The sequence below is a fragment of the Protopterus annectens genome, chromosome 8.part0 (assembly GCF_019279795.1).
Source record: "Protopterus annectens isolate FY-2018-M chromosome 8.part0, PAN1.0, whole genome shotgun sequence".
NCBI lineage: Eukaryota > Metazoa > Chordata > Ceratodontiformes > Protopteridae > Protopterus > Protopterus annectens.
Window position 1 is genome coordinate 1,963,474,059 of NC_056741.1, and position 25,872 is coordinate 1,963,499,930.

Here is a 25,872-nt window from a genome sequence, read left to right on the forward strand (position 1 = left end):
ACCTTTCCTTCGATCACCACATTGCCACTGTGGGCAGAAAGTCCTTCTATGTCGCACATCTCATTACCAAGGGTTTTGCATCCAGGAAGAAAGAGGTCATCATTTCTCTCTACTCTTCCCTCATTAGTCCAATCAGAGTATAATGCCCCATTTAGCATGTACCTCACTAAACACCTGCAACAGCTGGAGAGGCCACAAAAGTACCTCACGAAGAGGATCCTAGGTCTTAAACACATACCCTACATGGACAGACTCAAAAAATCTCCAGCTATTCTGTCTTGTATCGTCTACTAAGAGGCGATCTCTGCTTGACTTACAAAGCCATGTCTGACCAAGTTCTGTTAGAAATGCTACATCTAAGGAAATCCTAATCCCTCTGCAACACATGGTCCAGAGACCTCAAACTCATTCCCACAATCAACAGAACATGCTGGAGGAACAGGTTCATAACCCAGAGACTGCCCATGCTCTGGAATAGACTTCCTATTTGTGTCAAGCAGAGCATCTCACTAGCCCTCTTCAAGAGAAATCTTGATGAGTGAATGGGAAATAGAAAGTTCACCCCAGGGATCACTCCAGTGACTCTACTTGATAGAGGCACTGGGAACTAACAACTGGGGCACAACCCCAGGACACTTCTATGGGCTAGGCTTGTAAAGGCCCCAGGGCCATTAGCCTAGTACAAACCTATGAACCTATACAAGGCCGCTGGAAGATAGTCTTCTTTCTTCCAGGTGCAGAATGCTAAAGTGGCAGAAGTTGTTGGCTCAAAAGGGGGCACATTCAGCTTTTCCAACATAATGCTGAGACCCCAGGGAGGAGGAATATGCTTATATAGGTGGTTTAAGGTGTAGGACACTCTTCAAAAAAAGTTTAACCTGCATCCTGGACATGGGAGGAGGACCAATATGGAAGTAAGTGTTAAAGGGAGACAGATGGGGTTTAAGGTAGAGTAGGCCAGACCAGAGTGAAACAATTCACAGAGATATTTGAAGACAGCAGGAATATCTGACAAGAACGAGTCCTGACGGTGTGTGAAGCCTCAAATTGAAAATCTTTTCCACTTAGTTGTATTTGACTTTCCGGTGGTAGGTTTTCTGGCTTCCCATAGAACCTGTACCACCTCCTCAGAAAAGAGGTGGCTTTTAGGGACCAGAATCCTACCATCTCCAGAGTCCGACATGAGTCGATCTGGTTGCAACAACATTTTCCAATAGCTTCCACTCGGACAAGTGGATTAGGAGAGGAAACCAATGCTCTCTGGGTCAGAAGGGCAGGGGGGGGCAGGGCCTGAAGTAGGAATTTTGGGGCTTCATTTTAAACTTTTAGAAAGATTTCTGGGAGTACTGGCAGAGAGGGACAGTTTCTCTGACCACTGGAAAGACAAGGCACCTCTCCTCCAAGTTGGGGGGGGGGGGTTCTGGAGCAGAACAGTGGAAGCTGGTGGTTTTCTGGAGAAACAAAACAGTTTACCTGTGCCATTCCCTTACAGTTGTGAAGACTTGTTTATTCATGGTCCATTCATGAGGGTCCTGCTTAGGGAATCCATCAGTACTTTCTCCTGTGAGGGAATCTATGTAGTAAAGTCATGCCCATTCATATGGCAAGGTGCCATGCCTCCTGTGCTAGACTGCATAGTGAGTGAAATCTTGTGCCTCCCTGTTTACATAACTGTTGCGTTGTTGGTGTACACTAGTAGCCTAGCTTTCATAAATGGCAGAATATCTGCAACGCTTTCAGAAGGGCTTTCACTTCTTTTAGGATAAGGAAAGGCCATTTCCCCATGTACTTTGTGGGATTCTGACCAAGCCTACATGCTCTGTATGATATATCTATGTGGAGAAAGTTCAGCTGTGTAAAATCTTACCATAACAGCACATGTTCTCTTCACTGTTGTATATTCTCCACCTTTAGAGATTTCCACCCAAGGACAGCCCAATGTCCAGCCAGTATAGCAAAGCCTTCAACTCCTATAGGCTCAGGTACATCACATGTATGTAGGGCATAAAGGTGACATAGGAACACAGCACTCAGAAATGAAAAAGCACCAAGACGAACAGAATACCTTCAGGGATAAGGAGGAACATATGCATCCAAAAGGAAAAATGAGCAAGGTAAAAGGGAGAAAGTGCCCCCTGGCCAGGAGAGAAACTTCAGAAGGTAGGGTAAGAAGCAGAACACAGGGTGAAAGAGGGAGAGAACAAACATTGCAACAGTGACGAGAAGGACATCTGTTACAATAAGATTTTACACAACTGTACTATGTCCTTCCATATCACTGTTGCAGTACTCTTCTCCAAAGGGAAACTACAAGAGCTCTAGAGGAAGCTTGGGAGAGGAAGGCACAGCGGAACCCTCCACAGACTCATGTAGCTGAGTAGTCCTGGCAAAACCTGCTCTGGCCCTGGAAAGAATATCCAACTTGTAATGTTTAGTGAAAGTACGAACAGAGGACCAACTAGCAACCTAAAGAAAAGAATTGGCATTCATACCCTTGTAAAAGACACCCGAGGGGGTAACTGCCTTAGTAGAAAGAATAGTTGTGTAAAATCTTACCATAACCATAGATGTCCTTCTCTTTTATATGCTGTAGTATTCATAACATAAGAGAGTCTGCCGCAGGCTGTCCCAAACATCCAGCCACTACACAAAAGTCTAAGGCTACTGTTAGCTGTCTGTAACATCACACATAGAACCCCGTCCAACATGCCATAAAGTGACATCGGGTATAAAGCAGACATCTGCATATACCATCCTCAGAACTGAATGCCCCAGGAAGAACACCAGCCTGAGATAAAATGAAAAAACAACACACATCCAAAAAGCAAGCAAGCATCAGGGGGAAGGAGGGAGGGATAGAATATTACAACATACAAGAGAGAAGGATATCTACTACTGTTATAAGATTTTACACAACTATTCTAATGTCCTTCTATTCATATGTTGCAGTATTCAAAACGTGGGAGAATAACAAAGCTCATGCAGAAGAGTGGGAGGAGGGACAGTAGCACTCTCTACAAGTCCCTGAAGAACAGACCTGGCAAAACCAGCTCTAGATCTAGATATACCTTCCAACTTGCAATGTTTTGTGAAAGTATGGACAGAAGACCAAGTATCTCAGTCTATGATAGAGGAAGTATCCAGACCCTTGAAAAAAGCACCTGAAGAGACAGCTCTAGTAGAATAAGCCGTAGCTGGAGGTGCAAGGGTTTTACCATGAATTACATAACAAAAGGAAATGGCCTTAGAGATCCAAGGTGAGACTGTCTGGTTGGAAACAGGCCTGCCCAGAGCCCTGGGATGAGAGGAAATGAGGTGATCATATTTCCTGATAGACTTGGTTTTATCCAAACAAAATTTGAGTTGCATGTGCACATCCAAGGTGTGTAAAATCCTCGTTAGAAGATTGTGGAGAGGGAATGAAGGTAGGCAAATTAAGGGACTGGTTAAGTGACAACTCATTCATCACCTTGGGTATAAAGGAGGGGTTAGTGCACAGGGAAACCCTATCCTTGTGGAAAACAGTAAAGGGAGAGGAAGCCATAAGGGCCTGAAGTTCTGAAACCCTTCTGGCTGAAGTGATAGCCAAAAGAAGCATTGTCTTCCAATGTGCAATGTTGGAGAGAAAAGGAAACTGCAGGTTCACAAGGAGGTACTGTAAGGTTTTCTACAACAAAATTTAGATCCCAAGGAGGAGGAACCGGTTTCCTTGGTGGTCTGATATGAAGAACGCCTTTCAAGTTTTACTTCCAATCTTGAAGCCAAAGAAGGGGTCACAGGCAGAAATGGCTGGGAGATGAGCTTTTACTGAAGAGTAAGATAATCCAGTCTTCAGTAATTCACAAAGATAAAACAAAACCACCAGAGAATATCCACTGACAATGGATGTAGGTTGTGAGAAAGACACCAGATGGAAAACATCTTCCATTTGGAAATGTAGGATTTCCGAGTATTGTTTTTTTTTGGTTTCCTGCAGAACTTGCAGCATGTCCTCAGAAAATAGGTGTCTGAAAGGGATCAAAACCCTATCACCCACAGTATCAGAGGAAGGGTCGATATTTGGGGATGTATTAGGAATCCCTTGCCCTGTATAAGTAGATTCATCCTATGAGGTAACTTGTAACGTTTCCCCTTGGCTAAATGCAGAAGAAGGGGGGAACCCAAGCTGTCTTGGTCAAAAGAGAGTCACAAGTAAGATCTTTAGTTGGTCCTCTTGTATCTTTAACAGAACTTTCTGTGGAAGGGGGAAGGAGGGAAATGCAGAGAGAAACAACCCCTTCCAACAGAAGGACAGGGCATCTACCTACAATGCCAGAGGATCGGGCACTCTAACACAAAACTTTGGAAGGTGTCTGCTCATAGGGGATGCAAAGAGATCCACTTGAGCAGTACCCCACTGGTGGATAATGTCCAAAACCACATCCCTGTGCAACATTCATTCATGGAATAGAGTCATGGACCTGCTCAATGTGTCTGCCACAACATTCTGACTGGAAGGAATGTAAACTGCCTGAAGGGTTAGTTGATAGTGAGTTGCCAACTCCCAAGCCTTGAGAGCCAACCCGCACAGGAGGTATGACTTGCCCCCCCCCCCCCTCGGCTTGTTGACATAACAAAGAACTATGGTGTTGTCTGTGAACCACTTTAAAGGACCTGGAAGAAAAATAGGTTGACAGGTTTGCAGGGCAAAAATGAGAGCTCTCATCTCCTTTATGTTTGTGTGTTCCTTCATTTGGGAAGGAGACCACACATCTTGAACCTTCCAAGAGGCAAAGGTTGCCTCCCATCCCATGTCCGAGGCATCTGTGAATAACTCCTAAAATGGAAAGGGAGGTTGGAAGGGAAGTCCTGGATTCAAAGTAACCTGTTCAATCCACCACTGCAATTTGTTTTTCAAACAGGCATGAAAAGGAATCACAAAATTTAGTGGATGAGCGTGTTGCATCCAGACTGACCTGAGATACCACTGCATTTTCCTCATGTGAAGTTTGGCTAAGGATAACATGGGAATAGTGGATGCCATAAAGCCTAGCAGGTGGTGGAACTCCCTGGCTGTCAGGGACTTAAGTGGAATGATAGCCTGAAAGAAAGCAGTTAGAGAGATACCTTTTTGAGGAGGTAAGGAAGTCAACATCTTGTCCTAGTCTTTCCACAAGAGACGCTCTGAAATGAAGGTTCTCTAAGAGAGTGTCTGAAGAATAAGCCTGGAAAAGGAAGTCACCCAGTTATGGAAAAATGTGAATACTGCTGAGTATGCAAAAAGGAACAACAGGAACTAAGCATTTTGTGAAGACCCTTGGTACTGTAGGCAGACCAAAAAGCAAGGCAGAAAATTGAAAATGTGAGGAAGCAATAGCAAAGTGCAGAAATTTCTTGTAAAGAAAATGAATAGGGGCATTAAGATAGGCATCCTTGATGTCCAGGGACACCATGAAGGCCTGTAAAAGAATGAAAGGAAGCACAGTGTTTAAGGAAAGGAAGCAAAAGGTGGGGGACCAATAAAAAGGTGTTTAGATGTGACAGATCTACAATGGGTCTCTAAGGACCATCTTTTCTGGGGACTAGGAACATTCTTAAATAGAATCCCTTCCCTATTTGGGAAAGTGGAACTTCTTGAATGGTTCCCTGAGAAATCAAGGTGTGAATCACTTGAGGAAAGAATACCAACTATTCTTTTGGGGGTTGAGGAATACCCCTGATGGAAGGAAAAAACTTCCGTATCATGAAATATCCTCTGAGGGTAACAGAAAGGACCCAGAAATCTTGGGTGATATGTTTCTAAGCAGGAAGAGACAAGGAAAGATTTAAGGACAGTGGAGTCTGGGTCCAGAGAGGTTGGTAGTCACACAATACCTGGCTTGCACAGAATGGGCTGTTTCTGAGCAGCAGTAGTAGTAGTAGTCTTGGCAAAGTAAGGTTTTCTGGCACCTCTTTTACTCTTATGAGGAGGTCTGGACAGCCTCCTTACAAATGGAAGTTTTAGAAGGATAGTGCCTTCAAAATTTTGGGACTAGAGACACAAAAAATGTTTAAGGTCCTGGAGCTCCTTGTCCTTTTCTTGCAAGGGCTTAAAAAGTTCTGCAGCTGCAGATCCAAACAAAGCCTTGGAATCTACTGCAGCATTCATAATTTTCTTTTTGATATTGTCTGGTAGTGGATGGAGTTTCAGCCAAGAGTACTACCTAAAAACAGAGCCAAATGCAGCAGCTCTGGCAGATGCTTCCACTGCATCATAGATGCATTTAATGGAATGGCGTGTCACTTTAGCAGAGGAACCCAAAATGGAAGAAAGCTGAGACTTAGTGTCTGAAAGCTCCGACATGAGCTTAGTGGCTTGAGAAAGGAGGGCTAAGATATATTTGGTCATACGAGTCTGGTAGTTATGGCCCTAAAGGCAAGTGTGAACCTTTCCATAACTTTGCTCTACTTATCTGAGGGGAGCAGGGAAGCTGAAGGCAAAAGATTAAAGGGGTTAACTGCAGCCACTGAAATTGCAGCTGGATATACAGAAGGGCACTTAAACAAAAACTTGCAGTCTTCCGGCACTTTGTAAAACCTGTCTGGCCATTTAGGGGCAGGAGACTGTGAATCTGGACACTTTGAAGCAGAGGAGAAAGCATAAAAGAAAGCTGGCAGCACCGGAGGCACTGCAGATAGCAAAGGGGAAACCATCTGTAACATCATATCTTTTTTGTACCTCAGAAACCTGAGAGCAATCCCACTTGAAAAATTCTCTCATCTACACAATGGTCTCACCAAATAAATATCCTTACTGGATGTTTCTGTAACATTTGACTCCTCCTCTGGGGAAGCATACCCCAATGGAGAGGGCATATTGGCAGAATATGCCACAGACTCATCCCCAGAGGAATCATCTTCATTTGAGGAATCCTCAATCCTAATTCATTTTTTTCAGGAGAAACTGGGGAAAGGGAAGGAAAAGGGACAGGGACCACTGCAGATTGCCCTAAGGGTCATGCAAGTATTAAACAACCATTGAAAAAGGCTTGCCAATCAGCAGAATGTTCCTGAAAAGAAGGATGCTTAGTTTTCTTTTTCCTAAGTGGAACATCCATACAGTGGAAGACAAGGGACTCTACATAGTCCTACATTTGATAATGGTGCTAGGGACATCTTCACAAACATTGTTTGTGAAATTCCACAAGGACTTTCAGAGACCATAAGCCTGGACCACCCCCCCCCGCCGACATCCGTTGCAGACATCTGCACCCCCCTCCCCCCCGAGGACGTGTTAACAGGACCCTTTGCAGCCTCCACAACGGTACCTGCGAAAGAATCACTGGCTACCTCCGAACAGGTGTCCAGGCCAACATCAGCCTAGGGAGAGACATCTGGAATTGGAGGTGCAGCAGAGACCTCAGGCATAGATTTCTTGCCTTTTTAAGAACAGGCTCCATGAAGGGCCCAATGTACCTTTCATGGCATTGTGTGCTAAATGCTTAAGAAGTTTGTTTTCCAAGTATAACTTGAGAGAAGCGAGACGACTGTGCAGGGTCTTTGGTGGAACAAAGGCCTTCCACATAGGACAGGAGGTATGGTTGTGGTTAGGGTCTACGCAAAAAAGGCATAGGTCGTGGGACTCCATATGGGGAATTTGCGTTCCACACTGACATCTTTCTTTCGTAGATGACATGTAACCTCTGTAGCACATAAAACTTTAGGAAAAAAACACCAACGGGGCACTTATCTGACTTGGAATCTGCAACTTAATGACCGGAGATAGTGTTCAGAATGGCAGCAGAAAAGTTCAGAGGATGGTACTTGCCAGCGTCTTGCACCTAACAGTAGCTTTAGAGTTTTGTATACTGGTTGGACATTTGGGACAGCCTGCTGCAGACTCTCTCATGTTATGAATACTGTAACACATGAATAAATGGACATTGTGTCTTTATAGATGAGAAGAGACATCTGCCACGAAGAGGAAGAGATATCTGCCACACAAAGAACATAAGGAAATGACACTAGAGATCCAGGAAGAGATATTTTGTTTAGAAACAGCCAAACACACAGTCCTGGGATGAAAAGAAACAAAAAGCTCCTCATATTTGCAAATAACTTTAGTGCTGTCTAAATATGTGAGCTGTCTATGCAAAACCAAGGTGTGAAGAACATTCTTGCTGGCAGACTGTGGGGAAGGTAAAAAGGAAGGTAGATGAACAGACTGATTAAGGGACAACTGACCACCTTGAGCATCAAAGCAGGATTATTATGTCAAGACACCCCTCTCTATATAAATAACAAAAAAAGGAGGTACTGCCATGAGAGCTTGGAGATCAGGCACTCTCTTGGCTGAAGAAAGAGCCAAAAGAACAAAAATCTTCCAAGCACAATGTTTCCAAGAAGCTGAAAAAGCAGGCTCAAAACAAACCTGGGTCAATTTTTCAAGTGTACAATTCGGGACCCAAGAAGGTGGAACAAGCTTCCTAAGATGCCTGATATGAAGGATGCCTTAAAGGAATTGCTTGACCTCAAACCTAGAGGCCAGCAGAGGAGCCAAAGGCAGACAAGCTGAAATTTCTGACAGGTGAGCTTCAAATGAAGAATATGCCAACTCAGCATGGAGAAGATGACAAATGCGAGAGAACCAGAGGAACCTCCACAAATAGGCGATTTGGATGGTGAGAGAGACACCAGACAAAATCTTATCCATTTGTACATATACAATTTTCCAGTAGTGGGTTTCCTGACTTAATGGAGGACCCGAAGCACATCTTCAGAAATGAGGTACCTAATAGGGATCAAATCCCTATCACTCACAGTGTTACCTGAAGAGTGGACAGGTGAGGATAGATAAGCGAACCTTTGAGAGAAGATCCACCCGGTGAGTTAAAGTGTGATGACTGCCCTTGACCAGCTGAGAAAGAAGGGGAAACCAATGCTGCTTGAGCTAAAAGAGAATCACCAGAAAGATTCTGGGAGAGTCCTGCTAGATCTTGTGCAGAGCTCAAGGTAATGGGGGGGGGGGGGGGGGGGGCGGGCAGGCATACCCCCCAAATGTCCAGATTTTCAGCTCATATTTTTGGTCGGTTTCTCATAAAATGTGTGGCTTTCTGGCAAATTACTGGGAAGATCTGAGGATTGACGTCACTACATACATATGAATTTCAGACTTCATATCCTTCAGAAAATGCATGTCAATACAAACCCTGTTACTCTAGCAGCTTTATAAGCTTACAAGAGCGATACTTAAAATCTGTCTGTATTTTTGGGCTTTTGTCCCCCCATTTTGTCAGGCTTTGTTCAGGATTCTTGCACTAAGAGTTTGCGAGGTATTGGAGGGAGCATGCACAGACAATCCACTCCTAAGGAAAAGACATAGAAATCCACATTCCAAGCCACAGGAATTGGGACTGTGGAACAGAATACAGGAAGTTATCTGTTTGGAGGGGAGGCGAAAAGATCTACTTGAGGAATACCCCACAGATGGACAATGTTCAGGAAAGTACAGTTGTGTACACTTACCATAAATGTAGATGTTCAAGTGTATTCACTGTTGCAGTCATTACATTTGGATAATCCTGCTGGCAGGTTGCCCTCAGCCGGCCTGAATTCCAAAGTCTTGGGTCCTGCGTCGGTTGCTGTCACCCCTTTCCTGACGTCAGGTTGTCAGGGGTATAAAAGATGCAGCAGACGCCATTTTCTTCAGTTTTTCTTGTCCCAGATGTCAGGTGCCCCCTAAAGGGTAGCCAAACTCACAGAAATAAGGGGGATGGTGGGTAACCTGGACTGCAACAGTGAATACACTCGAACATCTACATTTATGGTAAGTGTACACAGCTGTACTATGTTCTTCGTGTTTCACTGTTGCAGTCATTACATTTGAGTAGAGTCCCAAAGCTATGGTTGGGAGGTAGGAGCTAAACAGCATTAGGAGTGGCTATGAGGCCCTGCAGAACTGCAGTGGCAAAGCCTGCCCTGGATTTAGAGTAAAGTGGGAGATGATAATGCTTTGTAAAAGTGTGCACTGAACTCCAAGTAGCAGCTTCTAAAATGTCTTTGGTTGGTACTCCCCTGAGAAAGGCTGCTGAAGTGGCTGCAGCTCTGGTTGAATGTGGCCTAATGCCATTTGGCACTGGCTTGCCATGCTGTAAATAGCAGAAACAAATGCAGTGGCCTATCCACTCTGAAATAGTCTGCTTGGAAATATCCTTTCCTTATGATCCTGCAGCATATGCCACTAGTAATTGCTCCGTCTTCCTGAAAACTTTGGTTCTGTTTAAATAGAATCTAAGCTGTGTACGTCCAAAGAATGCAGAATTCTCTCCCTCTTCTGTGGTTTTGGATAAAAAGTTGGCAAATGAATAGCTTGGTTAAGAGCCACACTGGACACCACCTTAGACATGAATGTTGGGTTTGTCCTCAGAGATACCTTGTCTGGATAAAAAATGATGAAAGGTTCCACAGCCATGAGTGCCTGTAGCTCTGAAACTCATCTTGCAGAAGTTATTGCTAGGAGCAGAGCTGTTTTCCAAGATAAAACCTTTATATCAGCAGTAGCAGCTGGCTTGAAAGGAGGCAGGGTGAGTTTTTCCAAGACATAGTTGAGGTCCCATGCAGGTACTGGTGATCTCCTTGGAGGTCTTAAATTTTTGGCTCCTCTGATGTACTGCTTTAATAAAGGATGAGAAAAAATTGGTGGCTCTGTATTGTATTGAGCCAAAATGGCAGAGGCATGAATTTTAGTTGATGAAAAAGATAGGCCTTTGTCCAGCATCTCAGTTAAGTATTGCAAAATCTGAGGAATATTTGGTACAGATGTATCAGTTCCTTGTGCCTGATTCCAAGCACAGAATCTCTTCCATTTTCCAGCATAAGATTTTCTAGTAGTAGGCCTTCTGGCTTCCAAAATGACATCCATCACAGCTTTACTGAGAGGTGCGTTTTGTATGACTACATTATCCGCCATGCTGCCAGGTTTAAAGTACTGAGTTGGCTGTGCAGGATCTGATTGTTTTGCTGGGACAGTAGATGAGGTATTTGAGGTAAGGTCCAAGCTGGGCACTGAGACAAGTTCCTTAGGACTGGATACCAGTACTGGTGGGGCCAGTCTGGGGCAATCAGTATCATCTTTGCCTGACCTTTAGGAGTACCTTGGGGAGGAAAGGCATTTACTGACTGGTTTTTCCAGCTGAAAGATAGGGCGTTCACTTTCAATGCTTGTGATAAGTCCTTGTGCAGAATCTTTTTAGTTGGTAGTTGTGAGGGGAGGCAAATAGATCTATGTCCGGGCATCCCAATTTCCTTGTCATCATGCTGAAGACTTGTGGATCCAGCTGCCACTTGTGGGGATCCATGAGGTTTCTGTTTAGTTCGTCTGCCAGAGTGTTTTCCTTTCCTGGCAGGAATTGTGCCTGCAGATGTACTTGGTAAGTCAATGCTGTGTCCCACAAAGTCATGGTTAGTCTGCAAAAGGGGTAAGAATGTGTGCCCGTCTGCTTGTTTATATATCACATGAACGTGGTGTTGTCGGTCTTTATCAGTAGTTGTCCCGGATGAAGTAGGTCCTTGAAGGCTGTCAGGGCATTTTGAACAGCTAGCATCTCTTTTTGATTGGTATGTAGATGCATTTGGTTTGAGGACCATGTGCCCAGAATGCATCTTCCTGCCATGTGGGCCCCCCAGGCATAATCTGATGCATCCGTTTTTAGTGTCTGCCTGGCTGGAGGTAATGTGAATGCCTGTCCCTTGTTCTGGTGACAAGCCTTTGCCCACCATCGCAACTCCTGTTTCAGGCAGGGAATGAGAGTAATCATTGTTTCCAGGAGGTGGCAATGTTGAGCCCAAACGCTTTTTAGGTGCCACTGAAGTTTCCTCATATGCAGTCTTGCATATGGAATTAGTAGGATGCAGGATGCCATTAAGCCCAAAGTCTGCAGAATTTTTATTGCAGATAACTGGGCTTTTATTGCCAACATTTTGAAATAGGTAGTCAGATGTCTTTGTTTGTCTGACGAGAGATAAGCCATCTGGGCAGTTGTATTTAAGCTTGCACCTAAATATTATTTCTTGAGAGGGTACTAGTTTTGATTTCTTTTTGTTGACTGTGTACCCTAGGCATGTTAGAAGTCTTTTCAGAAACGCCAGATGTTGTAGAAGAATGTCCTTGTTCTCTGCTTGAATTAGACAGTCCAAGTAAGGATATATTTGTATTCCTCTTTGTCTGCAGAATGCAATTACTGGTGCCAGGCACTTTGTAAAGACCCTGGGCACAGTAGATAAGCCAAAGGGCAGTGCAGAGAATTGGTAATGCATTGAGCCAGCCTTGAATCTGAGGCATCTTCTGCATGACTGTCTGATGGGGACATGCAGGTATGCCTCTTTTAGGTCTAAAGTCACAAGCCAAGCATTCTTGCCCAGCATGGGCAGAAGCTGCTGCAAAGTCAACATCTTGAATTTTGGTATATCCAGGAATGTGTTCAGAATAGATAGGTCCAGTATTGGTCTCCAAGCCTTGCCCTTTCTGGGTACCAAGAACAGTCGAGTAAAATCCTTGTCCCTGCTCTTGCTCTGGTACTTGTTGAATAGCCCTCATGTCCATGAGGGATGAGACTTGTTTTTGTGCCTCTACCCAGTGATTTTCTGGCAGATCTGGCCACACGTTTGCCTTTGGCAGGGTATGAAAATGGAACTTGTAGCCCTGTGACACTATATTTAGTACCCACTTGTCCTGGGTTATAATGCGTCAGTTTTGAAAAAAAAGTGCTAATTTTCCCCCTAAGGGTGCTGCCAGGAGATGCATGCTTAGTGCAGACAGAGGGAAGTCATTGGGACCATTTCCTGTATGGTTGTGATTTATCCTCTCCAACCTTGGAGGTAGAAGCCCCCCATTGCTTTGACCTGTATGAACCTTGCACCTGGGATCTGCCTCTAGGGCGTCTGGATCTACCCCTTTGAGGTCTGTCTGACAGAGGAAAGGACCAATTCTTTGTGGGCCAGTGTTTACTAAACCTAGGTGGCTGTACTTGTAAAAAATCTTTGACAGTTTGCATAGATTTAGCTTTGTCTTCCATTTTCTTTAACATCTCTTCTGCCTTAACACCAAACAAAGTATCATGCTGTAAAGGTGCATCTAATAATTTAACTCTGACATGATCAGGCAGATTTTGTTCCTTTAACCAAGCATGCCTCCTAATTACAGAACCCGTAACTGTGGCCCTGCAGGAGGCCTACAAAGAATCAAAACCACATTGCAAAGTATGCTTTCCAACTTGTTCAGCTGCATGCAATAAATCCTGCATTTCCTTGTTTTCTGCACATTCAGAGTTTAACAACATTTTCTGTTTAAGCAATGCCATGATATGTTGCTTATATTTGAGCATATGAAACTGACAGTTTAAGGCCCTTATAGCCAAGGTAGCAGATGTGTAAACTTTTTTCCCCGTCTATCCAGTGCCCTAGAATCCCTGTCAGAGGGGGTAGAGTTTTTGCAGCAGAAGCATTAACTCCTTTGGGACCCTGTGAAGTAGTTTCTGGGTCTGCAGCAGGGTTTTTAAAAAGGAATTTATGAGAGTCAGGAACCCTGTAATATCTGTCAGGCTTAACAGGAGCTGGAGGTAAGGAGTCAGGGGTCAGACTAGACTCCGAAAACACATCATCTACAATGTCTAACACAGGTGGAATGGCTAGAGGCCTGTGCTGAGGTAGCAAAAGGAAATCCCTGAGCCTCTTTTTAGATTCTGAAAAATCTTGGCTCTCCCAGTGGAAATACTCCCTCATGGTATACAAGGTTTCCCCAAACGAATAGTCCTCTGGAGGAGAAGCTGAAGGTATAGATTCTTCAGCATCAGAATCCTCATGGGGGGAAAAGAATATTCCTGATCAGAAGATGAATCAGAAGAAATAGAAACCTGATCTGAAGATTCATAGTCAGTCTCTTGCCTAGGCCTCTTATCAGGAGGGGGATGGGAACCCCTGATCAAGGTAATCAAGTCTTTGGCCATTTTGAGCATCTGTTTTTTGAGCATACAGGCCTGTCCACGTGGCTCCTGAGTTTCTTTGCTTTAGAAGGTGCTTTAGTCTTTGCCTTTGAAGCTGAAGTCAGTTTAATGTAAAGATGTTTAGGTCTGAATACACGATCAGAAGCCGGTGCCTGCTCAGCGGCTCCGGACCCATCTTAGGGAATGGTGTCCGAGGCTCCAATACCTTGAGTTTCCAGCGGCATAGCCGACTCCACGTGGGAGTCAGTTGCAGCATGCGACTCTAAAGTAGCGGGCGTCAGGGTCTGCGTTAGCTCCTCACTGAGAACCGGCGAACCGGCAACTGGCTTAGGAGAAGCTTTGTCATCTGTTTTGGACCTCGGTTATCCCTTTCCTTTTCTTTGCGTTTTTTGTGAAAACCGGTAGTCGGATGGCTATCCGACGACATCTCTGGATCATTAAACCGGCGTCCAAAATAGTTTAAAGCAAAATCATACCAACGCTTAATAGTGTGTTGGTTAAATCTAGCACAAAACAGACAACCAGAAACGTTGTGATTAGGGCCTATGCAAGGAATACAGTAAGAATGAAAGTCCTTATGAGGTATTTGCTTTCCACAAGAAACACAACTATTAACTTTTTCTGACTTCGGTCTGGAGCAAGAAAAAAGGTTTCCCCAATGGGGTACTTAGCTTTATTGAAGACTTTGGGTCTGAAACTCGAACACAAACATCTCAGGAGTCGGCCGACGGGCACTTGCGAACTGCTTCTGCTTCGAGCACCGAGCGGCAAGAAAGACTGAAGAAAATGGCGTTGGCTGCTTCTTTTATAACCCTGATGACCTTGCATCAGGGAAGAGGTGACCGCAGCCGACGCAGGACCCAAGACTTTGGAATTCAGGCCGACTGAGGGCAACCTGCCAGCAGGATTGCCCAAATGTAATGACTGCAACAGTGAAACACCAAGAACATCCATATTTGTCTAGGCCAATATGGGGCAATGAGGATAATTTTGCAACCCAACGATTTTGCTTTCTGTATGAGTCTTGGAATTAGGGAAAAAGCATAAAGGAGTCCCTGAGGCCAATCGTGGACTAGAGCATCTCTGGATATATGACCTGGAAGAGGAGGTAGGGAGAAGTAGCTGCTGCATTTGTTGTTGAGATGAGTGGCAAATAGGTCGCAGCAAGGCTGTCCCCATTTGCAGAAGATAAGATCCGCAACTTCCCGATTCAGAGACCACTCGTGAGGCATGAGGATAGTTCTGCTGAGCCTGTCCGCGATAACACTGGATTTCCCAGGGATGTGCGTTGCTATCAGAAAACGTTGGGAGGAAATCGTCCATTGCCACAGTCTGAGTGCTTCTCAACACATGTGGTAAGACCTGGTCCCGCCCTGTTTGTTGATGTACCACACCACTGACATGTTGTCTGTTTGGATTGCAATGGTCCCGGAAGGAAGAGCGTCTTGAAGAACTTGCAACGTTAGGAGAACCACTCTCATTTCTAGAGCATTGATATGCAGATGGTACTCATGAGGTTGCCAAGTGCCTTGGACTGTCCTGCCTAGATAATGCCCCCCACCCTATCAGGGAGGCGTCCATGGTCACTGTGGCTACCGGAGGGGGTTGTATGAAAGGTCTGCCCTGAATTACTAGTGGGGAGACCATCCACCAAGAAAGGTGCCTTTTGCATGTTTCTGTGATCAGGATCATGTGAGACATGGGTAGTTCCTGGAAAGACCACTGCGTGAAAATAAGCCACTGAAGGATTCTCATGTGGAAACGTGCTATAGGGACAAAAAGAATGGCAGCTGTCATGGAGCCTAGAGCTTGGAGGACATGTCTGACTTGAACCCTTTTGCTCTGCATTAGAATTAACACTTGTTGACAAATAGTGGAAACTCTTTCCTGTGGTAATCTTGCAAACATTTCTTTTGTGTTTAATTCTGCTCCTATGTATGTGATAAACTGACAGGGCAACAAGGCAGATTTTTCAAACTTTACTGTAATGCCTAGTTAAGTGCATGATGTGATTGTATAATCCCGTGCCTCTAAGAGTTGATGTCTGGTGGTAGCAGTCAGGAGCCAGTCGTCTAGATAGGGAAACACCTGGAATCCTTGATGCCTCCAGTGATCTGTGACTACTGACATACACTTGGTGAACACCCTGTGGGCTGAGGTGAGACCAAAGGGCAGAGCTCTGAACTGGTAATGACTGGCCCCTACCCGAAAGCGAAGAAATCTCCTGGAGCGTCTGTCCATCTTGATATGGTAGTACGCGTTCTGAAGATCTATCGAGCACATCCAATTGTCCTGACCCAAAAAAGGGAAAATGGACTGCAGTGTCACCATCTGGAACTTTTCTTTTTGTACAGATTTGTTCAATCTGCTGAGATCCAGTATTGGTCTCCAGTCCCCTGTCTTTTTTGGTACTAAAAAGAATCTTGAGTAAGTTCCGGATCCTAGTTGGTCTTTGGGGACTTCTTGAATGGCTCTTTTTTCTAGCAGTCTTGAAACTTCTGTGACTGCTTGATCCCTTAGATTGGGTGGGACATCTGGGATGGGCTTTTACGATTCTATGGGGGATTGATGGAAGGGAATTTTGTAACCTCCGGATATGATGGGTAGTACCCATCTGTCTCTTGTTATATTTTGCCAGGCTTTTGGGTACAGCGAAAGTCTTCCCCCGACTGCCTCCAGAGGTGAGCAGTTGGACAACCCTTCAGGGATGCTGGAAGGGTTTTGGCAGAGAAAGTTTCTCTGTCACCCTGGTTTTGCGGTCCCCCTCTGCCACGAGGGCAGCGTCTGTTATTATTGTTTCCCCCTCTGCCCCTGGGGAAAAATCACCACGCGTGTCAGGCAAGGGTCCCTGGGATTTTCGCAACCACATCTTTCTGCTCTTCTGACCCTTGGGATAAAGTCTGGAAGGAGTGGAAAAACGGACTCCCACGGCAGACAGAGTATTGCCTTCCTGCTCACACCTGGTCAATGTATCTTTCACCTGAGGCCCAAAGAGAAAGGAGCCATCAAAGGGAGTATTGGTGAAGGACGCTCGAAAGGGTTCTGCAAACTGACACAGCCGCATCCAAGCATGTCTCCTGAGAGCCACATCTGTCCCTGCGGCTCTGCTCGCTCCATCGGTTGCATAGGAAATCAGCCTCATGGAGGAGTTAACTATGGAATTAAGAGTCGCAAGCTGTGAAGCTACTTTGGCTGGTACTCCCTCAGCTGTAGGATCTTGCAGGGTGTCTCCAAGCTCTTTCAGGAGATCCCTTTGAAGACGTGTAAAATGGCATAGATAATTCAGGGACCTCATTGAAAAGGTCGCTGAAGCAAACATTCACTTTCCATATCTGTCCATCATCCGAGACTCTCTGTTCGGAGGATGAACAGATGAAGAGGTCTCTGCTAACTTTCTTGGTGGCTGCTGCTACCACCATGGCATCAACGGCCACACCTTTGGAGAGGAATTGCTTGTCCTGGGGGGCTGTAATAAATTTGTTTGGTCTCCTCGGAGTAGGTTCCACAGAATCTGGAGTTGACCAAGCGTTTCGAGCCACTACAGACATGAGTGGATCGAAAGGAGGAGATACCCAGGAGGTGGAAGGTTGGGAACCAAATGCATCCAGGTATACAGACTCATCCTTGGCAGGGGCTAGGGAAGTCCCGTCCCTCCTCTGTCTAAACAATTCAAGGATGTCTGAAAAGGAAATATCTTCAGAGGGAGACCTTGGGGACCCTTCCGATTCATCCATGTCTGTATCTGAAGTGACAGACTCAGGGGAGTCTATGTGCTTCCTCTTGCACTTCTTCCGGGGAGACTCCTCAGAGTGATCAGGGGAGGCTTGGTAAGAAGAGGGATCATCCAATGGGGTGTCCTCGGGCATAGGTTCCCTATGTTTGGGGTCTGGAGGAGGAGTAGAGGTTGGCACAGACACCACGGGGGGGGGGGCGCGATGGAGCTGGCAGTAGAGCTGTCTCTGGGAAACAGCACACTCCGCATGACCTTGAAGGCGTCCCCACCTCCAGGCAGAGAAAGCTCTGGCTCCGAAGAAACTGGAGTCTTTCTCCGCAGAGGCTGATGGCTCCAAGGCCGATGTTGGAGCCAAACTTACTTGCGCCAAAGCTCCAAGGGGAAGAACGGGGTCGGACAAGGGTCCGAATCCACTCCCCACCCACGGAGCAGAGGAGAGAGCCTCGGCGCCCAAATCCCTCGATAGAAGGTACAATCAAGGTAATCGGAGCCGACGTCAGAACCGAAGGAAAGATGATGATCGGCACTGACGGTTCTACTACTTGAGGATCCATGGTCTCCGGCTCCAAGCTTAATCTAGTCAGAGAAGGAATAGAAATAGAGGCGGATGGAGCAGATACCTGTTGAGGTGGGCTGAACAGAATTTCTGCCAGTGCCCATGACTTAAGCAACCTACTTACTACTCTCTCCACATCATGAGCCGATAATGTAGAGGATCGAGAGGAGTGGGAAGAATGATGGCTATGTTCACTCTGTAAAAAAGGTGACTGAGGTGCCGAATGGATGGACTCCAAGGATGGAGACTTCAGTCTCTTATGGCTTCGAGATGGCTCCGAAATAGCAGATGGAGCCAACGGAGTTGTCTTGTCAGTGCCAGTCGGTACCGACATACTTGGTTGGTCAAGTAAAGGAGTCGGCTCCGTTGGTCAAGTAAAGGAGTCGGCTCCGAAGGTGGAGCCAGCGGCTTGACAGACTTAGGGGATTTCGCTGGCTGAGTACTTTTAGCCAGAGAATCCCTGAGGCTTCAATAATCCCCGAAGGATTCATTTGTTTTTGCGCTCCTGCAGGAGCCTTGGACTAAAAGTGTGACATATAGAACAGGTGTCCTGCAGGAGAACAGCGCCCAAACAATATACACAACTAGTGTGCCCATCTGTGTCAGAGACATTTTCTGACAGCATGAGTCACACTTTTTAAAGCCAGATACCTTGGTATCTTTAGACATAACAGTAACAACAACCACAACAACAATAATGAAAAGCTATACTACAAAAGACAAGAACAAATAGACTTTTTTTTTTTTTTTTTTTTTACAGTTAAAGAACAGAAGGAAAGTGTCAAAGGAAAAAACTTCAAAGACCAATTCACGTTGGGTTCAAGCAGGGCACCCTTTATTACTTGCAGCAAGGAGACAAAGCTTGTATGCACAGGGTTTGTCTAAATGATTAATGACTAGTAGGTTATACTTATACATTTCTCTTCCTGTCGCATAGAAAATGTTACATTCTATTGCTGACGTAGTTAGACACAGCTTTCTGTATGTTCTACAGAAAATATTGTTAGACTTATTGCTGACCAAGTTAAAATATCTGTCATTCTGCAAAAACATTTTGAGAAAAACAACCTGGCCTTGGGTTTATGTCACTTCTTCTATTGTACTGTTCTAATACATGTGTTACATTTTACCTAGATTCAAGCTACATTTCTAGCTTTAGTACAAGTAATGCTGACTACGGCTTAAACTTTCAAGCATCTATTGTTTTCTTTATCAATAGCTTCTAACAGCTGCATGTTTTCTCATGGCATAAGCAGAAATCAATATCCCTTTGTTAATTTTCATGACATTAGCAGAAATTAATTACTTATTGTTATTTGCTGACATTAGCAGAAAATAGAATGCTTCTTGTTAAGTTTCTAATGGCTGTGCAGATTCATGCAGTGTGAACAGAATAAATGTATTAACCCTTTTAAATCTCGAATGCACTAAGCATGCATATTACTATTACATATTTTTCTAACAGAAAGCCTCTAATTTAAATGGCTATCCGGGGGGGGGGGGGGGGGTTGTCACGACGACTCTCTAATTTAAACTTGTTCAAGGGAACAGAAGGCCTGAGAGTTATGGAGCGATGGCCAACAAAGCTAAAATACACAAGAACGCAATAAGGGATAAAGGAATATTACCTAGACAAAAAATAGACAAATACTTGACAGACTTTCAAGAATAAACAACAATATATAATAGAAAAAAGATTATTCTAAGCCTGAGCCAGTAAGGAAGCAACCTCGCAGCTGAAGCGGCAAATGAGATCTGGGTAGCTGACGCTGGGCATTCTGGGATAAGGGGGTAGCCTTGAGCCAGTAAACAGCTCTCGAGCTACAGAAGATGGCCGAGTCGGAGCAGAGGATCAACTCCGAACCCAAACAGCAAGAACAAAGGTGAGATGGACAACTTAACTTCATTAGTTCTACTTACAACCCCCCCACTACACCACAAACTCGTCACATATGAAAGGTTATGTGAATTAGACATTAAGAATTTACATAACAGTAGGAGAAGACATTCAAATGGTAATTTAAATTAAAGTGAACTAGCCACTTTGGAACTCCTGCAAAATGAGAGAATAAGAGTGATGAAACCTGAAAAGGGGGGTGGGGTGGTAGTTATGGGTCTGGAAATGTATCATAACAAAATGCATGAGGTTTTAAGTACTGATACATACAAAGAAGTTTCATGGAATGAGTTAAATGGGGGAAAGAAAAGGAGCCACTCATAAATAAGAATATGTTCCTTGAAATGAGAATAGACATCCACCTGTTTATTTATCTAAACATAATTACGCCCAGAATACTGTTTTTTTTTTGGTATTCCCAAAATCCACAAGAGCCTGGATAGCCCTCCAATGAGACCTCTTGTGGATGGGCAGGAATTCCATAACGTCAGCATGTGCCCAGTATGTGTATTATAAATTGGAAAAAATCATAGCAAAAGAATCACAGATTTGCAAAGATTCATGGAGCTTCTTAGCCCAGGTTAACAAAATTCCTTATGATGCCAATCACACTTTGGTTACTATAGATGTCAAGGAACTTTACACGGTTCATCCCACAGGACGTAGGTCTGGATTGGGTTAGTGAGATGGTGTTAAAATATAAAGCGACTCAAGAAACTAGTGGGCTTATCACAGAACTTCTAGAACTAGTTTTTATTAACAACTACCTTTCTTTTGACAACAACTTCTACTTACAGTGTAAGGGTGTAGCTATGGGCTCGCCATGTGGTGGAGCCTTTGCAAATGTCATCATGGCTTACAGGGAGAGACAATTTGTGTTTTCATCTGCCTTTTACACCCGCATTAAGCTTTATCAGCGATTCCAGGACAGTTGCATAATATGGAAAGGGCCACCCCATAGAGTTGGGGAGCTTTTTGAATTATATCAATGAGACCACATCTTTCTTGCAGTTTACTTTCAATCTTAGTACCCACTCCATTCACTATCTTAACATTTGCCTTCTTAAAGATACTATTAACACCAGATATATTGCTAAGATCCACAGGAAAGTGACATATTCTAATTCCTTCCTGACCTTCAGCAGTTCGCATCCATTCCATCAAAAGAGGTCGGTTTCGAAAGGGCAACTTGTCAGGGTGGCCCAAATGATCACTATGCATAATGACTTTATTGAAGAGGTTGACATTTTGCGTTCCATGTTTCTTAGCAGGGCCTACCCCCCCGATCTTGTGGACAAATTAATCTCAGAGGTTACTATAAAAAGACTAAATGGTCACTTTCAACCTATTTTAAAGTCACCATGATACTCCCGAGCAGTCCGTATAACAGCCATACAAGACAATACTCAGTGAGGATAGGACCCTGATTCGATTTGAAAATGAAAAAGAAGGGGCAACATCTGAATTTTCAAAAGCCTTGGTTTTGACCTTTAACCGAGACACTGCCATGCTAAGGAATATATTTGAAAAGAACTGTCCCATTTTATTAGATGATTCAAACATAAGACAGAGAATACGGGAAAACCTAAGAATTGCATATAGGAAGGAGCCAAATTTCAAGAATCTACTGAGGACAAAACAGAGAGGAGAAATAAAATCTAAACAAGGAATGGTCAAGTGTGGAGCCTGTACATTGTGTAATAAAATTCAAGTGCTGAATAGTTTTACTGTTAGGAATATTACATACCATCTTGGGAACAGATAGATTTGTACTTCTAAAGCAGTAGTATATCTGGCCTTATCCTGTTCATATTTCTAGACTGGAAAGACAGAGAGAAGGCTCTCGCAGAGAATATATGAGCATGAGTATGCCATTAAAAGACATAATGCCCTAGCAAAGCATATTACCAACAATGAAGGGCATGCTTTTCATTTTATGGTTATAGATCATGTCATTATTGATGACAATAAACCATGGGCACTGATGTTAGAAATCGGTGAACTTAAATGGCAGATTTGTCTACAGGCTGACAGCTGGCCAGGTATAAATCTCCCCCATTTTGAAGCTAAAAGCACTGGAAAGGAAAAAAGTCCAAGTGAATACATAATAATGGGGATCTACATGTACATAAAAAATACATAGGTTACACTTAACATAAATACATGGATTAGGTAAATATAAAAGTGTAAGCAACTTGTTTGGACAAAGTAAAAAACATTCTTGCCTACATAGCTTTTCAAAGAGAAATTTAATTATGCATCAGTAGTGCATTTATCATTTTAGCAATCTAGTGTGTCTTTTTTAATGTTACATAAATGTATAGGTTCATTGTGTAGTGGTTCCCTTACAGCACTAGGCTAGTTAATTTGTGATTCATTTTAAATTCAACACTAATGTGTGGCAACCAATGAGAATGGATGGTAAAGCATAAAAGAAGTGACATTTATAAATTTTGTCTGATAAAGTTTTACACATTGTGAAACAAAAGCGCTAACCATTTTTTATTGTTTTAATGTATTAAAGTGGTGCTTGCACATTTCGAGCATTTGGATTCAGTCTACTGTTGTCATTCAAGCTGATTTCACATTTGTTGACTGCCTTTGAGAAGGTTTGTAAATGGAAAAAAATTTAATGCGGTTTGCTTTCTTTTATGTTAATGTATGCTTGCCTATGTGTTCATTCATGTTTTAATAAAGATGTTTAAGTAAAAGAGAGGGCTTTGTAGATGTCTAGAATAGTACTTTTCATATATAAAAGCACCTCAATGTGATGACTTCTTTCACTAAAAGAACAGAAAATAAGAATATTAAAGATAATGTGTAGCAGTATACTCAGTATATGCATACAACTGAATAACTGGGAATAATGAAGATACCGGACAGCTAAGAAAATTACATTTTTCTCTTGGAAGGTTGCAAGCATTTGTTTTTGTGTAGTAACAGAAAAGATTAACAAAATATGTCAAAATATACAATTAAAATATGAGGTTCACGAAGTTGTAAAGAATGATGCCCGTTTCTAAGGGGATTTACTTAATATCATACAGCTGAATAACATTACTTTAACACCAATGAAGCTGGTATAAAATGACTATTTTCAACAACTGTCAAAATGTACAGTTTAAATGAAGAAAAGTGATAACTGAAATGTGCATTACATAAAAATCTGCACATGGGTGTGGACAACTATGCAATGTTCTTGATCTATAATGACATCTACTGCACTAAAATACACTGTCAAAGGTTAGTGACACACAGTATAAAACACAGAAAAAAAAACTTACTTTAAAGTACTGTTAAACCTTGTAGAAAGTTTCATAATTGCTGTTAAAGCATATCCTCTTGTTACAGATACTGACATGTTTGATATCAAAATGCTTTCCAAAATATCCAACACTTCATCCTCTGTGACCTGAGGGAAAAACAAACATTGACCAAAAAAAAAAAAACACGCAATTACAAAAATAAGTTGCAGAAAGCTGTTATACAAAAGTGTCTCAGTTACTAAGAAAAGGGATGTGAACTCAAAAATCTACACATTGTTTTCTAGACTCTTCCTTTCTTACTTCTCTACAACTATCAGCTGCTCTCATCGTGTACAAAGTGATAAAAATTCTTAACATGTAATTCACCAGCTTTCATTGTCCCCTCTTTTCTACTTATCACTTCCCACTATCACCAGCCTCAGCAGTAAAATATGACAGCAGTGAACTATATATACTTGGTTAAAACATATATAGCTGCAATGGCAAAAATAATTACAAGTACTTGCTCAGAATTAATGGTTTCCATAACATTTTCGTCTCGGGTCACTTTATAAAATGCACGCAAGTTATGATCTTTTACTGCATTTTTGCTTTTGAGATATTATAACAAACATAATATACATTTCTTTCTCTTTTTTAGGGTGGGAGGAGGTACTATATGAAAAACTCTGGACGAAGACCTGACTGCAATCTTGAGGACCTGTTTTTTTAATTACAAAGCCACAGATTTAAAATTGCCAGTACAGAACAAGTAGCCATAGTAAGTTTGCCCATTCTACTGGAAGAAGGGATCTACCCCACTGCAATACTGACAACTGGTGGGAGCCAGGAGTTAATGCAAGTAGCATGAAGTACAAAATCATATTCTGTTCTACTAAGCAGAACAAATGCTATACCTACACTTTCAAAATGGTGAATATACTGACCAACCAGATTTCTATTTGACCTTCAAATTTGCTCCATGCACAATTGAAAACTAGTGATGGCCACCTAAACCTTACATTTAGTCACAAATCCCTCCTTCACAACTTTCAAAACCTTAATGGCAGACACTTTTTCACTCATCACTAATTCTAACCTACAAGAGAAGAAAATGTAACCGTTTTATTATGTGTGTGCGCGCTCATGCACACACACATACCATGGACTGGGCCCATACTATTGGCACTGCTATGGCCCATGCTCTGGACAGGCTGACAAAGGCAGGAGTGATCAGCAGCATATAAAATCACCCTCCAACTGCAACATGATGTTAGTTATCCCCAGCTCTTGCCTCCTCTCCCCGATTCCTTTCTGGTGTCTTCAAATACTGGGGGAGGGAAAAGGGGAGAGAAAGAGAGAGAGAGAGAGAGACAATAAATCAACCACCTAATAAGGAATATGTGGCATGAGAGTCACAGGATGCTGTTGTTGTGTCTTTCGGCTTTTCCCGGTTAGGGGTTGCCGCAGCAGAACTCCGGTCTGCTGATGATTAGTAGTTGATTTTTTACGTGCCGAGTTACCAGCCCTGACGCACAACCTTCAATGAAAGTACGCCCATTCACACACGTCTCCACGCAGAAGACACTCTAGCTGAGAATCGAACCGGACAGCGACTTACTGTGAGGCGACAACGCTACCGCAGCACCATCGCCGCGGATATGAGAGTCACAGGATAAGAGGATAAAAAGACACTAAAAATAAAATGCAGATGTATTCTTCCCAAATCAGCAAACTTATGAGGACTGACTCACCTTGATGGGACCTTTGACTAGGTCCACAACCAATCACACCTGTTAAAAGCTAAATACCAGATTTGCTTTAGATACTACATTCATAGTACAAACATTATTATACCACATACTTCACTCAACAATCTCCAACTACCATCTCCTGCCCTGCTTTCTCTTACCTATCCCTTTCTCTTAACTCTAGCTCTCCCTTTTCATTTAACCCTCGTCTCACTTTTCATCGCCATGTTTCCTTAAAGTACTACTACATCTCACCAGTGTTAATACTACTTAAGTTTACATAATTTTTCAACAATAATTTACTATGTTTTATAAGGTATTTTTTCACTCTACTGAATTTGTAATTATCTATGTACAACACATTTTAATTGTAAATACCTATGGATTTTTTTCCCACCAAGACTCTGCAGAAAAAGGGCTACTGTTGCTCAAGTCAAACTATCCAGGTTAATAGATGGGGATAAATAAAAACATTCTTACAGCATGAATGATATGTACTGTTTCAGCCATTAAACCCAGTGGTTTCCGCCAAGCACTAAAGAGCACACTTATTGCAAATCAAGAAATAATGATTTTTTAATGTGGTACTTGCCCCTCATACTTGATTGTAATACTCGCTCCAGTTGTACACGGCACACTTGTTCCATTATCCAGGAATTACACCAAAGATCAAGGTAAAAGCTGTCAAAATGGATTCATCATTCAGAGGATGTTTTATGCCCTTGCTAACAT

At 43.2% G+C, this 25,872-nt stretch overlaps 1 protein-coding gene across 1 annotated transcript in view; it reads right to left on the bottom strand.

Annotated features, from left to right (window-relative positions):
* AP1G1 (adaptor related protein complex 1 subunit gamma 1) overlaps positions 1 to 25,872 on the bottom strand; it is a 4,036,072-nt gene that overhangs the window by 878,402 nt on the left and 3,131,798 nt on the right. The window contains exon 21 of the mRNA XM_044079548.1: positions 23,429 to 23,556. Coding sequence (XP_043935483.1) covers positions 23,429 to 23,556 — 128 coding nt within the window. The remainder of the gene's footprint in view (positions 1 to 23,428; positions 23,557 to 25,872) is intronic.